At 41.6% G+C, this 17,358-nt stretch overlaps 2 protein-coding genes across 4 annotated transcripts in view; one reads left to right on the top strand and one right to left on the bottom strand.

The window, feature by feature from the left end:
• Positions 1–9,191, top strand: part of RIDA (reactive intermediate imine deaminase A) — a 42,653-nt gene extending 33,462 nt beyond the window's left edge. For all 3 annotated transcript variants that reach the window (XM_077493083.1, XM_077493085.1, XM_077493084.1), the window contains exons 2-6: positions 1,049–1,154; positions 2,218–2,272; positions 4,779–4,847; positions 6,777–6,832; positions 8,520–9,191. In XM_077493083.1, the coding sequence (XP_077349209.1) occupies positions 1,049–1,154; positions 2,218–2,272; positions 4,779–4,847; positions 6,777–6,832; positions 8,520–8,588 (355 nt within the window). In that variant the 3' untranslated portion in view covers positions 8,589–9,191. The remainder of the gene's footprint in view (positions 1–1,048; positions 1,155–2,217; positions 2,273–4,778; positions 4,848–6,776; positions 6,833–8,519) is intronic.
• A 3,842-nt stretch (positions 9,192–13,033) lies between these two features.
• The window catches only part of LOC143997462 (uncharacterized), a 74,774-nt gene continuing 70,449 nt past the window's right edge, over positions 13,034–17,358 (bottom strand). The window contains exon 4 of the mRNA XM_077493082.1: positions 13,034–13,437. Coding sequence (XP_077349208.1) covers positions 13,415–13,437 — 23 coding nt within the window. The 3' untranslated portion in view covers positions 13,034–13,414. The remainder of the gene's footprint in view (positions 13,438–17,358) is intronic.

Here is a 17,358-nt window from a genome sequence, read left to right as displayed (position 1 = left end):
TTTCGTTTGTTCTTCTCTTTTTCTTCTGATTAGTAGTTAGTAGCGCGATTTTTTCACTAATTTTTCTTTATAAATTGATCAAAAGCAAACTGTGTACCGAGACTTATGCAGTGTCCAACGGATTCGTCTGGCCTTTGCTGTCAAAGTCCGGCCGTGTGTACACGGCATTATGCTGGCCACACGGATCAATTTTTAGACAAGAATATTCATGCAAAAAATCTTTGTCCATTTGCTGAAAGAATGTTTGACATTTTTCACTTGCTTTTTAACATTCTGTTTTAAATCCAATGTAATTTCTGAACGAAAAACCACATACACTGTCTGAAAATTCCTTTGACCAATACGTTTTTTTATTTCTAAATGTTCCCGTTACTATGGTTGAAAACAAAAGTCGATTTGACCCCACTAATGATTAGAAAATCCAAACACAGTTCTTAATGTAAATTTTATTTTATTTTTTTGAAAGAAGACATTGTTTTTGTATGGACAGCATATAATATATTACAGTTCTGTTTGAAAATCTGCAAAACAGTCTATATATATATATATATATATATATATATATATATATATATATATATATATATATATATATATATATATATATATATATATATATATATATATATATATATATAAATAATTATTTATTTAAATAAAAATATTTGATCTGAGTATATTTACCAGATTTGACCTCTAATAGTATATACAGTATATATCTTCTCTAATAGTATATACAGTATAGCTCTTCTGTCAGTTATTCTCAGAGTGGATTAAAGATTTTACTCCCTAACCCTATAGTTGGTTATTTATATTTATCCCTGCGTATAGAGATATTTAGGAATAAATTGCCTTTTTTTAAACTTTACATATTAACTAAATTATACACCACACTTTTTTTTTTTTTTTTTTTTTTAGGTTAATCAATTAATCGAAACAAAAATTGGCCAAATAATCGATTATGAAAATAAGTTGTTTGCAGCCCTAAAACAAATTATGCATAAAGAGATAACTGATTGCTAATGTGTTGTCTGCTTTCACTTCCCAGTCAGGCTGTGCTGGTGGATAAAACCATGTACGTATCTGGTCAGCTTGGCATGGACCCAGCAAGTGGACAGCTTGTCCCTGGGGGAGTAAAGAGTGAGGCAAAGCAGGTAAATTCCCAGTTTTCTTTGACATTAAAAACAGAATATGTAATCATCCAAAGCCATGTCTCTCCAGCTTAAAGTGGTTGTAAACCCCATTCATGAAATCTGAACTAAGTGCATATATCTGCAGTGTTTACTTACTTTACTTACTATCTCTCTCCAAAGCTCTAAGTATCTCTCTGGTGCTTCTTTCCCCTGTTATTAGCATGTCACTTCTGACAAGTTCTCTGGCACATGAGATAACAGTAGCTGAAAATTGTGTCGGGGAGGGAGCTTAGAGGTAGATAAGCAGGGAGCTTGTCTATTCAGACTACAGCTCTGCATGTTCCTTCATTCTGTGCCTTTCCTCCAATCAGCTCCCACACAGTGTAAGTGCAGCTCTTCACCCACCCCTATGTGCTGCTGGCAGATGAAGAAAGATTTTTAACAGGAGCTGCACTTTTCAAAGGGCATATAAAATAAAGTTGAACACAGCAGAGATACAAGTAAAACTTTTGTAGGAGGATTTGTATCATCTGTGGCTATTCACTTCACTGGGGGATTACATCCACTTTAAAGCCTAACTTTTTAAGCTTCTTTTTTTTTTTTTTTTGTGTGTGTCTCCCAGACAGTGGAAAAATAGAGGCTCTGTCTGCAATACTCTCCTACAATTTGGAGCTGTCTTGTGCAGCTCCTCTTCTTGGCCACACAATGTCCTCAGTTTTTTTTTTTTCTTTGTTCAATGATATCCAATGTCTGTCAACCCAAAAGACTGTGAAGGCAGGATATCATGGCTCTACCTCCTGAGCACAATGCCCTGTGCTTAGTGTATTAATGCAGAATGCTGATGTCGTCAAGTGTTGAAATTTGCGTGTTGTAGTATCTTAGCATTTGGGGTTCCTGGGATGCTGAAGACCGCATATAGTATGATGTGTGCGGAACTGCTTGGTACTTGCACTGTAGTTCTGGAGCTTGTTTGGTACCCTTATGATGCAGACAGGTGGCTTCACAGACAGAAAATGCTGATTTAATAAGCTGCTCTCTGTACAGTTCAGTGACCATATGTAAATACTTTTTTCTTTTTTTCCAGGCACTGGTAAATATGGGAGAGATCCTTAAAGCAGCAGGATGTGATTACAGTAATGGTATGTAATGTCTGTGCCTCCTTTGTCTTGTTGGTGTAGTGAGCCCTGTAAATAAAAGCTGACCATTGTAAATATCCCCCTAAGTATTATATGCTTTTAACCAACCCTCTAACTGCCAATTCTGCTGGACAGCTTGGCCTGTTACAGGAAGTGGGAAAAAAAAAAATATTAGATACACTGGCAGGATCAACGGGAAATAAATGTTATGCAGAACTCAGAAAAACAAAAAAAGTGTTCTAAAGGCAAAAGGTTTTTTTTTCTTTCTGAGATTTGGTGTTTTCAAGTTAAAAACTGTTTTTATAACGTCCAGTGTGCATGAGGCCTAAAGCGAGTGAACATGAAAAACAGACCATTCGTTTTGTATCCAGTCAGACAGGCCTTGCATTGCATGGTTGTTTGTAGACCTAAATGGGGAGATGAGGGGTCAGCACAGCCAACTTTTTATTAAAAGCCTTTAACCACTTAAACCACATCAATACTGGGGCCCCTTCCTTCCCAGACCAATTTTCGGCTTTCAGCGCTCTCGCATTTTCAATGACAATTGCGCAGTCATGCTACACTGTACCAAATTAAATTGTTATCATTTTGTTTGCACAAATAGAGCTTTCTTTTGGTGGTGTTTATTCACAACTACGTTTTTTATTTTTTGCGATTATAAGTGGAAATTTGGGGGAAAAAATATTTACTTTCCATTTTAAATCCAATAAAATCGAATTTTGTCATAAATTTAAGCCAAATGTATTCTGCTACGTTTTTGGTTAAAAAAAAATACAAAAAAAAAACCATTAAGTGTATAATTGATTTGTGTGATCACGGACAGATGTACGCGGATGATCACGGACAGATGTGTGCAGATAATCATTGGGACATGTGTTTTGGGGACGTGTTTACATTGTGTGGTGACGCTAGGTTGGTGACCAGTGAGTAAAAAGCTGTAAAAAAAAAAAACAGCTCATACTCACTGATCACCAGCCGGCTGCAGCGATCCGCTCTCCTCTCCTCTCCTCTCCTCACCGACAACTTCTGTGTGAGGAGAGCCGATTGCCTAGCAACCGACTGTGTTTACATCACATGACGGCTGTGATTATACACGGCCGTCATATGATCAGGTGGGCCAATCACAGAGCCCTCCCTGCCAATCGGCGATGCACCATGTCCGGGTGACACAAGCGCATCGGATCACTTATCTGTCCCAGGATCCAGTGATGCGGGGGGATCGAAGCCCCGCTCGCCCCCTCTGCTCGGCGGCGGCATCGCAAACTGTGGGCACCCGGCTGTGGCTTCACAGCTGGGCACCCACTGCGCATGCGCGAGCGGTGCCACACAGTCATCTTGGACCTGTCACATGTCCCAGATGACTGACAGGAGGGAGGGGGCAGAGCTGAGCCCTTCCTGTGCCAAGGGGAAGTGATGTCACCAGCCCAGGCACTGAAGGAGGCAGATTATGAGGGACCCCCTAGCAACAGGCATTTGGAGGTGAGTTTAAAAAAAAATTCAAAATTTTTTTTTTTTTTTTTTTTTTTTAGGAATTTTAATGATTAGATTTTATTTTTTCTGTGGAACACCACTTTAAAGATCAGCCGCCTCTGTTGTACTGCGGTAGTTTGGCTCCTCTGCGAGAATCGACATCACTGTACGTCGGCTTGCGCAGTTGCGGGTGCCCGCGGGTCGGGCAGACTCCAATGTACGCCGATGACCCACAATCGCCTAGTAGAGAGGCATAATGGGGATCTGCCTTTGTAAATAAAGCGGTTCCCCATTCTGACAGGTGACATGACAGATCTGTTCCCAGTGATCTCTGTCATGTTCCAGTGAGCCCATCCTCCCTACAGTTAGAACACATCCATGGAACACTGTTAACCCCCTTGATCGCCCCCTAGAGTTAACCCCTTCTATGCCAGTGTCATTTTTACATTGATCGGTACATTTTTATAGCACCGATCAATGTAATGTCACTGGTCACCAAAAAGTGTAATTTGGGATCAGATTTGTCTGCCGCAATCCTGCTAAAAATCGCACATTGCCGCCATTACTAGTAAAAACAATAAAAAAATTTAAGTCCCTAAATCTATTCCATAGTTTGTAGACGCGATAACTTTTGCGCAAGCCAATCAATATACGCCTATTGCAATTTTATTTATTTTTTTACCAAGAATATATATTGGCCTAAACTGATTAATACGCGTGTGTGTGTGTGTGTGTGTGTGTGTGTGTGTGTGTGTGTGTGTGTAATATATATTTTTTCCAAAATTGTTGCCAAAATTGTTGCTCTTTATTTATAGCGCAAAAAAATTAAAACTGCAGAGGTGATCAAATACCACCAAAAGAAAGCTCTATTTGTAGGGGAAAAAAGATGTAAATTTTGTTTGGGTACATCGTCGCACGACTGTGCAATTGTCTGTTAAAGCGACGCAGTTCCGTATCACAAAAAATGGCCTGGTCATTAAGGGGGGGAAAACTGCTTAGTGGATTAATGCTGACCGGTTTGCTTTTCTTTTTGTTTCAGTTGTAAAAACAACCGTATTATTGGCTGACATCAATGATTTTAATGATGTCAATGAAGTTTACAAGCAGTGTAAGTAGTATAGTTGATGTTGCACAGCAAAGATGTTTTGTATTAAAGTGTACCTGTAATGTAATGTTTTACTTTTAAATCCTAAATGGAATCTTTTTCTAGTTATTAGAATATGTCATGTAAATTTTCCCCTGTATCATAAATGCCCTAGGTCTGGGCACAATGGTTCTGTGCAATGTGTTCAGGACTACAGAATAGGCAGCACAGACTGGAACAGATCAGAAGTGTGTAAAGCATGCTCTCAGGAAAATACCAAAACTCAGTGAGCATGCTCACAGGCAGTTCAGTCCTAATGCTTAACAAACTTCACTACTTTAGAAGAGGAAGGTTCGCCCTTACCAATTGCCTCCAAGAAAAGAAGCTGTAGCAGTTTTCATTACATCCGTGTGGAAGACCCTAAAAATTTAGGAAATGCCTTTGGATCCCCTAATAGGGCATTTTTCTTGCCAAAATGTATGGAGAAATCTGTCTTTCTTTCAACCAAAAGGCTAGAAAAGCAGACTGTGGTGTGATCTGTTCATAACCTAGCAGGATACTTTCTGCATCATGCCTTAGCTGCAGTTTTTCTTTCACAGCTTTTAATAAAATGAACCACACTCATACATCAGGAGGTATATCCTTGCAAAACACTTGGTCCAGGTTCTTGCATATTTACACAATGTGGTGTTGGGAGGCCAGCTCTCTAAAGTTGCGACTTTCTGTATCTGCCATAGTTCTTTGTGGGCTCCTCCAAGAAGGCACTGACTGAAATTCCTTTTGCAGACCAGTGCTTGTTTGGATTCATGCTAGATGAGATCCTTAAGAATCTCATTTGGGCAATGGTATCTTCCTGCCCTAAACCTAGTACTGCATGGCCTTAAAGTACCGGGGGTGATTGGTCTGATTTTCACATTTTAGAAATCTTTCAAAGCATTGATTCAAGTCTCTTCACTGTTAATGGATGGGGTGTCATAGGCTTAGAGATGCTATTGGAAGCCATGGGAGGTTATCAAGTGACCAAGGGAGAACGTGTAGATGGCAAAGAGAAGCCGTCCAAGAACAGATGGAGCAGAATCTTGGAGGCCAAGGGAGTGGAGTTTGAGAAGGAGCTGGTGGCTGGTGGTTAACAGTATCAAAGGTTGTGGAGAGGTCTTGTAGTAAAAGTATTGTAGTAGGCCTTGGTTTTAGCAGTTAGTAAATCGTATAACCTCAAGACACTCCCTCATAAGCAAAGTTACATATAATTACATGAATTGCATATAACCATCCAAGGTTAAGATATATATATTCTAGTTTTTATATCGATGAATGAGGTAGAGCTTGCTGGCTTTAATGTTTCTCTATCGAGTTTCATCAGGAATACAAAGGTAATCTGTACTCATAATTGTTCATATGATACATACAGGGGTTGGACAAAATTATGTAAGCGTGTATGGTAAAAACGCAATCATTACCGAATATGGTGTTGGACCACCTTCTGGCATCCAAGACGGCCTGAATTCTCCTGGGAATTGACAAATATAAGTCTTGGATGGAGGATAATGGAATCTGATACCACTCTTCAAGCAAAAATCCGGGTCACAATTTTGCGCAATGTCTGTCTTTCAGTCAGTTGACCATGTCAATCACACTTATGCTCATCAGACATATGTTTTCCCAGAAACTATATATATATATATGCTGCCATAACCTTTGATATTGTACCTAGCGACCCCGCAAATAAATTGGCAACTTCAGTCACCGAGACACGAGCTATGCTGGTACCAACAATATGCCCTCTTTGAAGCTCAGTAAGCTCTGATGTGACTGTATCACTAGCAGGACATGCAGTGAATGATTAAAGTGAGGCTTCCCACCTATTAGCTTGGTGTCTCTTTGGTAGCCTTAGAGGATGAATAATGTTTTTTTTTTTTTTTTTTTTTTTTACAAATGTGTTTGTGTTTTTTCTAGTTTTTAAGATTAATCACCCAGCACGAGCTGCATACCAGGTTGCTGCTTTGCCAAAGGTAAGCTGTGTAAATATTTCAAATAAGTAACCGTTTTGCACTTTGCTTGAAAGTAGATAGATGGAATTAGAATGCAGATTTGTTCCATACCCATGACACAGCCCTAGCAGTGAGTAAGTTTGTTTTTGCTGGAGTTCCAGTAAATTATCAACAGTATTAACATAAGCCGTATCTAAATGTGTAAATGGTACCAAAATTTACTGCACTGTCTGTAGAGGACAACAATAATTGGCAGTTTGCATTCATTTCAGTATCCTTTAGACAATAAAAAATGTTGAGTAGATTCAACTCTCCACACATCCCAGACAGGAACTTTAGCGCAGGGGTCTCCAGACTTTCTAAACAAAGGACCAGTTTATTATCCTTCAGACTTTAGAGGGGCCGGACTGTGGCCAGGACCCCCATCGTTGTTGCCAGTGGGAGGAATAGTGCTCAACTGTTGGTGTCAGTGAGAGGAATAGAGCCTCAAGGGCCAGATAAATCAAGCAAAAGGCCGCAGTTTGGAGACCATTGCTTTTAAAGTATCATCCCTCTTAAGAGTTGAAAAAAGGCCACTCAAGTCTACTCTTTTTATATAGGCGGGGGTACAACTTTGCTGAGGGAAGCTTATAGTTCCATTTGGGGAAGTGAATACATTGGCACTCTTGCCTACAGAGCATTGATACTCCACGTCCACACCAAATGGACTTGAGGTTTATGTCCACTGAAAGTTAAACTTTATCAAATTTAAAAACGATGTCTTTTACATTAAAGTTCCTTACCTGCCTGCATGCTCTCTACACTGAGCTAGGCACACACAGCTCAGTGCACAATTTTGGTGATACTGAGATGAACGATCTCCTGCACATGTGCAGGAGTGACGTCAAGTTGGCCCAGCTAGTGAAAATGGCTGAAGATGGGTACCCGGAAGCTGACCGGCCAAAGATGTCAGTGGGGAGCTCTGAGACCATGCAGAGCTGGAGAGAGGGTGAGTATAGTTCCCCTTGACAGGCTTTCCTATGTACGGCGGGAACAACTCCACAAGTGGATCTTGAAATGCATCTTGAAAGAGGAGCCAGACTGAAGCCTGTCTACCAATATACAAGAACCCTTATATTTTTATGGGCTTGGTTTATAGGGAGCCAGTGCAGTGACTGACCTATCCCATTGTAAACATTCAGGTCATGGAGTTTGGCCTGGAAAAATGTAACTCCAGCTCGCATGAGAAGGAATTGCATCATTAGTGGTCCCATGGGGTGATGATTGCAATGAGCTGAAGTGCAAAGCTTGCGTCACTGGAGAAAGTAAACGTTGGGGGGGGGAGAGTCTACGAAAGAATGTATACGTACTTGAAGATTGTGGCAAGTGCTCCAAGGATATTCTTCAGATTTAGTTATGCTTTAATTTGCCTATTTATACTTTGCAAAGTTCTGAAGCTAAGAGCTTACAGGTGTCATTGTACAATTTTCAGTAGGTGGCCTATAAAAAAAAAAAATATAATTCTTATCAGTTTTTTTTATTTTCTCTACTTTTCCATAGTCTAAAACGTAGCAGTTGTTAATATACTGTCCGTTAGTGTTCTAATGTAAAGAGTATGCTATAAATATCAGCCATCACAGGGGTAAAGCGTATCTTTGTAAAAAGAGCAAGTCTCTACTTCAGATTTCTTGCCATTCTGTAACCTCCATCCATCCTTCCTTTCTATTAGGGTGGGAGAGTGGAAATTGAAGCTGTGGCCGTCCTTGGACCTATAACAGAAGTTTCCTCGGCACTTTAAAGATGAATGGTGCACAAAATCCTGCCAGCATTCAACAGAAAACTATAGGAGTGATGTGTTATGATGGAGCAAAAATTAAGAGCTGTTGCTCATAGCAACCAATGATGTATAATCTTTAGAGTAAATTCATACTGCCAATATAAATGTTGACATAAGGCCATTGTTGAACATAAGGTGCCAAATCATACTTTTCATTTGTCTATTCATCTTCAGTGATGCCACTGCTACCTTAATGAGTTGAGTGTTTGTTTTTTGTTTTTTAGAATTTAAGACAGTCTCAAAGCCATTCAATAGTGGCCTTTTTAAATATTAATATTGGCATTACAGTGGAGGTGAAGGCCTGTACCTGCTTTCAGCCCATGGACACTAGACTTGGGGATTAGCAGACAACAGGCACAAGCCTCATTCCACAATGGTGTGTCTAGGACGGTCATACTGAGTTCTGTCTACTTGTTTAGCCTACAGATTGTTCCATAGCTGCTTTGTACTAGTGACAGCTACACTGTATACATTCCTAAGGTGTATCTCTAGAATGTTTAAAGGACACTTTGTATAGTACATAGAAAAAAAATAGATTTTTAGGAATAAACATTCATAAATCTCTGTGTATCGTGTCCATTTATTCTTTACCCTTCACTTTATACTTCAGAGCTGACTCTTCTAGTAATTCTATCTTATTTCACACAATATACTTTGTGTATTGGTTGCCAAGAAGGCTAAAATGTATATTTAAAGTCATAACTTTTATTGGCACGGTGAACTATTGTGGCTATAATCTATAGCTGGTGATGGTCAACTTTCCTGACGGCTACATGTTGGCACAGCTTGGTATAGGCCCCTCCAGGACTTAAAGCGGAGGTCCACCCTAAGGTGGAGCTTCCGCTCATTGGAACCCTCCCCCCCTCCAGCGCCACAATTGCCACCTTTCAGGGGGGAGGGGGGTGCAGGTACCTGTACAGTACAGGTATCTGCACCCACTTCCGGCCTAGATTCTGCAGAAGCTACGCCCCTTTCCTCAGAATCTACGCCCCTTTCCGAAGGTCCCCCGCTGCCTGCTGGGAAACACACGGATCCCAGAGACAGCGGGATCATCCTTATTGTGCAGCGCAACTCGCGCATGCGCAGTAGGGAACTGGGAAATGAAGCCGCAAGGCTCCACTTCCTGATTCCCATACCCAAGATGGCGGCGGCAGCACCCGAGAGACGATCGAGAGATCGGCTTCGGATGCCGACATCGCGGGCGCGCTGGGCGGGTGTTATTTTAAAAGTCAGCAGCTGCAGTATTTGTAGCTGCTGGCTTTAAAAAAAAAATCTGCAGACTCCCGCTTTAACTCATATAAATTTGAGCCCACCTACAGCCTCGGCGTTCCTCTTTTTCCTCCTATGTGCAGGACCTAGGTGTGCTCCTCTACCTGGCTGGCTGTCCGTCCATGTGTGTGGATTAGGCTGGGCGCAGTCCCTGGTGTCTGGGCTAAATGACCCATAGTCCAGGGAGCCCTGCTGTTGGTCCTTGGGTGGCTTTTATCAGCCTTGTCTGGGGTATGCTGGGTCCATGTCTGCCTGAACTGACCTTCAGAGTCCATATCACACAAGAGGTCAGTGGCGTACTAACTAGGGGGCGGGGGGTGCGGACCGCCCCAGGTGCCACACATTAGGGGGGTGTCAGGCAGCTCCCCTGTATGAAACAGTGAGAGTGGGACAGGCTTGGTAGTGCAGTCGATGTGACATGCTGAGCAGGGAGACCTCAGGCAGACTGACCCATTGTCACAATGCTCTCACTCTGTTTAATTATAACAGCCCAGTGAGTGAGTACAATTTCCCCCCCCTCCCCTCCACAGAGATGGAAGAGTCTGCATTAGCTCTGCCCCCTCTCTCCCCTGCGTGTCCCATCCAAGCTCCGTGCAGCCTGTGTGCTGAGCTGCTCTGAAAGGAATATGGGGGAGGGAACATTTAAACAGTGTGAGGAAGAACATCCAAGTAAGTTATCAGCACTGTCTCTTTGCCCAGACTCTGCCCTCTCTCTCTCTCCCAAATCTCATTCACTCCCCCTCTTTCCTCTGTTGTCCTACAGAGTCTTTCCATCATGTTCCCACCATATTCCCATCATGCTCCCCATCATGTTCCTTTACCAGGGTTTACACTACTGTGTTCATAGACATTGCATGTGATTCACACTGAATTACTGTGCAAATCACATGCAATGTCTGTGCGATGCAAATTCAGACATACAAACTGTATGGCTGAAATCACATTTGCACCAAAATGGTGAGGGACCCTTTTTTTGGTCTGCACTGGAATTGGATTGGATGGGTGTTCACACCTATGCAATCCGATTCTTGCACCATTTCACAGTTCTCACTGCGATTTGCAAACCGATCTGGGGATGCCATTAATTTTACATTGACACCCGTAGCAGCTTGCAAAGGGCAGTGTGAACAGCCAACAAGCAACATGCAATGCAGGAATCTGCACTGGAATCTCACCGATTCCTGCATCGCATATATGTGAACCAGGACTCAGGTGGGTTCACACTGATGCGCTGTGGTTCAGTTGCCTCAATTTTCACTACAGTCCCACAGACTTCTATTAGGTTACACATTTTTGCACCATTTTCTGAAAGTGCACCAAATGTCCTCTATACTGAATCTTTCAGAAAAACACAGTAAAATTACACAAGCTAATAGACGTCTGTGGGACTGCAGCTAAAAATGAGGATTATATACAGAAAAACTGCATATACCCCAACACTGCGACAAACTCCAAGACACCAGTGTGAACCCAAAGGCTTCAGGGGGTTGTGTAATGTAAAGGGGTCCTGAAGTGCAGGGGGTTGTGTATTGTAAAGGGGTCTAGAGGTGTAGGGTGCTGTGTAATGTAAAGGGGCCCTGAGGTTCAGGGGGTTGTGTAATGTAAATGGTTCCAGAGGTGCAGGGTGCTGTGTAATGTAAAGGGGTCCAGGAGGTGCAGAGGGTTTTGTAATGTAAAGGTGTCCTGAGGTGCACAGTGCTGTGTAATGTAAAGGGGTCTAGAGGTGTAGGGTGCTGTGTAATGTAAAGGGGTCTAGAGGTGCAGGATGCTGTGTAAAGTAAAAGGGCCCTGAGGTTCAGGGGGTTATGCAATGTAAAGAGGTCTAGAGGTACAGGGAGTTGTGTAATGTAAAGGGGTCTAGAGGTTCACCAGTTTTGTAATGTAAAGGGGTCCAGAGGTGTGTAATGTAAAGGGATCCAGAGCTGCGGGAAGCTGTGCAATGTAAAGGAGTCCAGTTGTGGAGAGGGGGTACAAAGTGGTGACAAAGAGATATTGGGGGATGCAGAGGTATGCAGGGGACACAGTGCAGTGTTTTTACATTTTAAAGTGAGGGGGGGGGGGGTGCCAGATATAGGAGTCGCCCCGGGTGCCGAATGCTCTAGGTACGCCCCTGCAAGAGGTTGTCCTCCTACCTTCCTTTTGGGAAGTACCCAAGAAATGAACCCATCGGATGTGGGCCAAGCTTTAAAATGTTTAATCAAGGCGACTTCTGCCATCAGGAAGTCGGAGCAGCTGTTTGTCATTCCAGGTGGAACACATAATTTTATGGCTTCCAGCAAGATTATTGCCTCTTGGTTGGTAAAGTTCCTCTCCTTGGCCTGCAAATTGAAAGGGTTGGCTGTGCCAGGAGAATCACAGCACCCTTCACTAGAAGGGCCTCAACCTTGAGTGGCAGCAGGCCGAGTGTCTGAAACTATCTGCGAGGCAACTACATGGGCATCAAAGTATTCATATTCATGGCTTAATGACAGTTGAGTTTAGCAGAGGTATTCCTGGCTTGTGTTTTTTTTTTTTTTTTTTTTTTTTTTGTCAGAATTGAGTGTAGCATTATCCCTCCCCTGTTTGGCTAATTAGTTCCCAGCTGTGCTGACATGGAGCCATCAGGAAAACAGAAAATTGAATTAAAATACTTACCATAATTTTCCTTTCCTGACGAGCTCCATGGCAGCACAGGTCCCACCCAGCTTGGTAAGACTAGTTACAGAATGCCAAGGCTGTAGGTGGGCCCAAATTTATGAGTCAAAGGGGTTGTAAAGGTAAACATTTTTTTCACCTTAATGCATTCTATGCATTAAGGTGAAAAAATATCTGACAGCGCCGGCCCCCCCAGCCCCCCTGTTTTTAATTTAATTTGGGCACAGTGTTGCATGACTGCGCAATTATGAGTAGCGTAGAGAAGTGAATTGAAATAAAATGGGAAAATTTATTGAGCCTGGGTATGTCCAATATGCTCTGTTTTGTATCAAAGATATATATGTATTTTTTTTATTAAGAGGGAAAAAAAAAAGGTAGCATAGTGCTGCATGGAGGTTAAAATGGTTAATGTTCATAAGAGGGTTGTATACATCCTACTAGCCGAGAGGAAACTCCTTCAAACCATGAATGTAAGAATTTTCTGAGAAACAGAACAGGCAGTATTTGCATAGATCTTTAGTTTTTATTACTAGAAAACAATTGACAATATAGCATATTTATACAGATATTAGGGTGTGACTGCTGAAGACCACAAGGGGGCGACATGTCATCTTATCTGGAAGGATGACCTCTTCCACTTAGTACAGCAGACAAATGATCACATACAAAAATGTTATTTGTCATTTTGCTGGGCTGAGCTGGTACGTAAGGCACAGAATTGTAGAAACATAGAAAACCCACGGACAGTGTCTGAAGTCTTGGCAATGTGGTTTGGAAGAGATGCTGAATTCTGCTGGATATTATCACACAAGTTACATATCTACATTCTCCAAAAATACTCTGAAATCTGTACAAAATAGTCCAAATCATGTGTGTCAGAAGGTTTATTCTTCTGCATCTGCTGTATCTGAGGAAGAAAACACAATAGTAAATATTTCTTAATGAAAATGTATACCCACTTCTAACATTTTATAAGAAAAATATGGATGTCAGATATTAGTTGTGCCACATCCTTAATGTAGTATGAAATCAATAAGTTACAACAATATGAGTCTTTCAAGGTACAAAAAAAAAATTATATACAGTGTGTATACAGTTATATATATCAATTAGAATTTAATTGCGCAAACTGTTGGTGCTATATAAATTCTGTATAATATTAATAATTGTATTAATAACCCTTTAAAATATAATAAAATGTTAGCGTCAAATATTCACACCTCAACCTCCAACCCATCTATTAATGTCTTCCTGTGCCGTCATTATGCATTAAAGATATCCAGTGGTGTGCTCTGCCCTGGGTACATCCTCCACTGTTAGGCCCCTTTCACATGGGCTTTCCGATCAGGATCGCCTGTCAGTTTTTCAGGACGGACCTAATCCGACGCTCCATTCCCCTCTGTGGAGTGGCAGACGACACCCGCTGCTATTCTGATCCTGTCCATGAACTCCAGATGGATGGAAACCCTATTTTCTATCCATTTGGCGGATCTCTCCATGGAGGAGAGCGGGGTTCTGACAGGTCCGTCTTAGCTCAGTAAGCGGAGACAGGCCTGTCATTCACATGCTCAGCGGGGATCAATGGATCGATCCCCGCTGCGCAAAGCGGAGTCCGCCGGGCAGCCCGCCTGTGTGAAAGAGCCCTTACAGCTTTTCAACTCTCCCAGAATCAAAACAGCAGACACTATCTGGGACAGGTTTACCTCCATACTTCATTTTCTAATAATTTGGGCCATATAAACCCTTGTTTCAGTAACTGCCATCCCACCTACCTTCTGAACATCTACTTTTGGCCCTTGGAATAAGCTTACCCACTGTCAACTCATTCGAATACACCAATCTGTCCTGTCATTGACAACCGCAGGCCCATCCAGTTACCACCTGTACACTGTCCTTTATACGCTCCATTAACAAATGTTCAGATATCTTTGTTGGTCCTACTGCATTTGAATCGTTACTCCTATAGATTCATCCACCTCTACACACCATCTCTCAGCTACACTCTATCCACCACTTTGTGGCCAACTCTGACCCCCCTTCATACATCCTAAAGAATGTAAGACTATTATTACCCCAGCAGACAGGGAAAAATGTGTTTTCATGACCCACAAATTGTTGATTGCAACAAAAGTGCAGGAAAAGTCTCATTCCCAGGTGGTCCAGATGCCCCTCCAGCCTCTATCAGGTTGACCTTTCACGTTTGGATCTTCCTTGGAGGTGCCATGCATCTAAAGGCACAATGCTCTGACTAATCAAGTCTGCAAAGAAGGATGTCCTTTGACGGCTGCTAGGATAGTTATACCCTGTCACTGGAAAACTTCCTCCTTACCCTACCCAATGGAAGGGATGAGTGAACTTGACTCTATCAGAGATCTTGAACATCTGTTAGTGCAGCAAAATGATAGAGAAGAACACTTTAAAACACCCGGACTTCCTGTCGTATGTTCTGATATTCCTTGGCATCTCATACCTGGATCATGGAGAATGACCCTCCTGGACAATAGTCACCCATGATGGAATGATCATCTCCCTCCCCTTCGCCACTCTATACACCTCTCTCAGTCCATATCCACGCTCTTCAACACCCACTCTATTGCCATCTTTTTTCCTTCCTCTTGCCACTTTTGTTTGCTTCTTTTTCATTCAAGTTTGGTACACTCAGCAATTCCTGATATTATATGTTTTTCAACATTAACCTCCCTGGCGGTATGATTATTTTGGATTTTAAGTGCTGAAAGCGGTACAATTATTTTGCATGAAAAGTTTGCGTTTTATATTGTAGTCCTGTAATTCAGGAATAACTCGCTTAAATCTGTCCAAACCAGAGTCTAGCAGACATCCCGGGTATGATAAAGTTTGAAAAATGAAATCATAAATTATAATATAATAAATAACTATAAATAATTATACCAAATAATAATATAACAATAATGAAAATTATTCAATAATGTAATCAAATCAAAAACACTGAAATTTGCTCAGTTGCAGAACAGTCACTGTCATTACTTTTCAGTATTTGGTGATGGATCTCCCCACAAATCACTATCACTCAATTCTGTGAGTGATTCTAATTTATTATCACTGTTTTCTAGCTGGTCTAAAACCATTTTTGATGTAAAGGGACAGTTTTGGTTGCTATGGACAATCTCCAGTTTCCAGGCATAAAGAACAGTTTTTATAAGATAAAACTGCATGCAGGACACTGGGCAGACCACTAGGGACAAAGGGGATGTGAAATAATTGCATACAGCAATGTAATCTGTAAGATTACATTATACTGTATGTATACTGTGTGTTTTACTTTTTGAATTTGGCGCCAATCTCCGTCCCCGTACGTCGCAGCGCTCGCAGGGAACGGAGATTGGCTCCGTGATGAATCGAGCGGAGGACGAGCCGCTCGTACAGCGAGGGGACATCGCTGGATCCAAGGGAGAAGGTAAGTAAACGTCCTGGATTCAGCAATGCAGTCCTGAGTCTGGCTCGAGGTTACCGCTTTTGGTACAGAATCTCCTCCCCGAGCCAGACTCGGGAATACCGCCAGGGGGGTTAATAGGTTCCTTTTTTAATGCTGTAGTGCTGCCCGATTTTGTAGACTTAGGTCGCGTACACACGATCGGACTTTCTGACAACAAAACCGTAGATTTTTTTCTGACAGATGTTGGCTCAAACTTGTCTTGTATACACACGGTCACACAAATGTCAGAAATTCCGATAGCCAAGAACGTGCTGACGTACAACGAGCTGAGAAAAATGAAGTCAATAGCCAGTGTGGCTCTTCTGATTGATTCCGAGCATGCGTGGAAATTTGTGCATCAGAATTGTGTACACACGCTCTGATTTTCCAACAACAAATTTTGTTGCTGGAAAATTTGAGAACCAGCTCCCGAACATTTGTTGTCGGAAATTCTGACAGCAAATGTCCAATGGAGCATACGCACGGTCAGAATTTCCGACACCAAGCTCACATCAAACATTTGTTGTTGGAAATTCCGATCATGTGTACACAGCATTAGACTGAATGGCCAAAGCTATATATTTTTTTACTCCTTTAACATTGTCATCTTTTATCAGTGGCATTATGCTCCCCTGTGCTGCTAAACATTGAAGATTTGAATATGTTACATCTCTTTTGGTCCTTTTGCATTCTTTATCTGTAAATTGTATATGCTTTCTTTCAATAAAACTAGACTGAACTAAAGATACCCGGCGGTGATAGGGAAAGAAGGATAAATATTTGATAATAGTTTATTATAATTTAAATATAAAATATTATTGGTCTTTTTGGTTATGCTAAATATGTTCCAAAACGCAGAAATTCTTACACTATTTCTATGACAGAAATTAAAGGGGTGTCGTGTCCTGGACCTCTCTACAAGCTACTTTGCCATTAAAGAATACAGCCTGGTTCAGGATGCACCCTCGCCTTCTAACTTTTTGTTTGTTAGCTAAACACTATGGGGGGTATTTACTAAAGGCAAATCTACTTTGCACTGCAAGTACACTTGAAAGTGCAGTCGCTCTAATTCTAAGGAGTAGATCTGAAATGAGGGGAAGCTCTGCTGATTTTATCATCCAATCATGTGCAAGCTAAAATTCTGTTTTTTATTTTCCTTGCATGTCCCCCTCGTATCTACAGCGACTTTACTTCCAAGTGCACTTGCAGTGCAAAGTGGAGTTTCCTTTACTAAATAACCCCTATGTCTTTAATTTTAACTATCATTGTAGGCACTTGTACCATGAGCCTGATTTTACACAAACACAGCTGTGCACAATTATTAAGCAAGTATTTTGACCAAATCATCATTTTTATGCATATTGTCCAACTCCA

The sequence above is a fragment of the Lithobates pipiens genome, unplaced genomic scaffold (assembly GCF_037356315.1).
Source record: "Lithobates pipiens isolate NorthernLeopardFrog02 unplaced genomic scaffold, aLitPip1_a1.2 Scaffold_19, whole genome shotgun sequence".
NCBI classification, from domain to species: Eukaryota; Metazoa; Chordata; class Amphibia; order Anura; family Ranidae; genus Lithobates; species Lithobates pipiens.
This window is presented reverse-complemented; position numbering and strand designations above follow the sequence as displayed.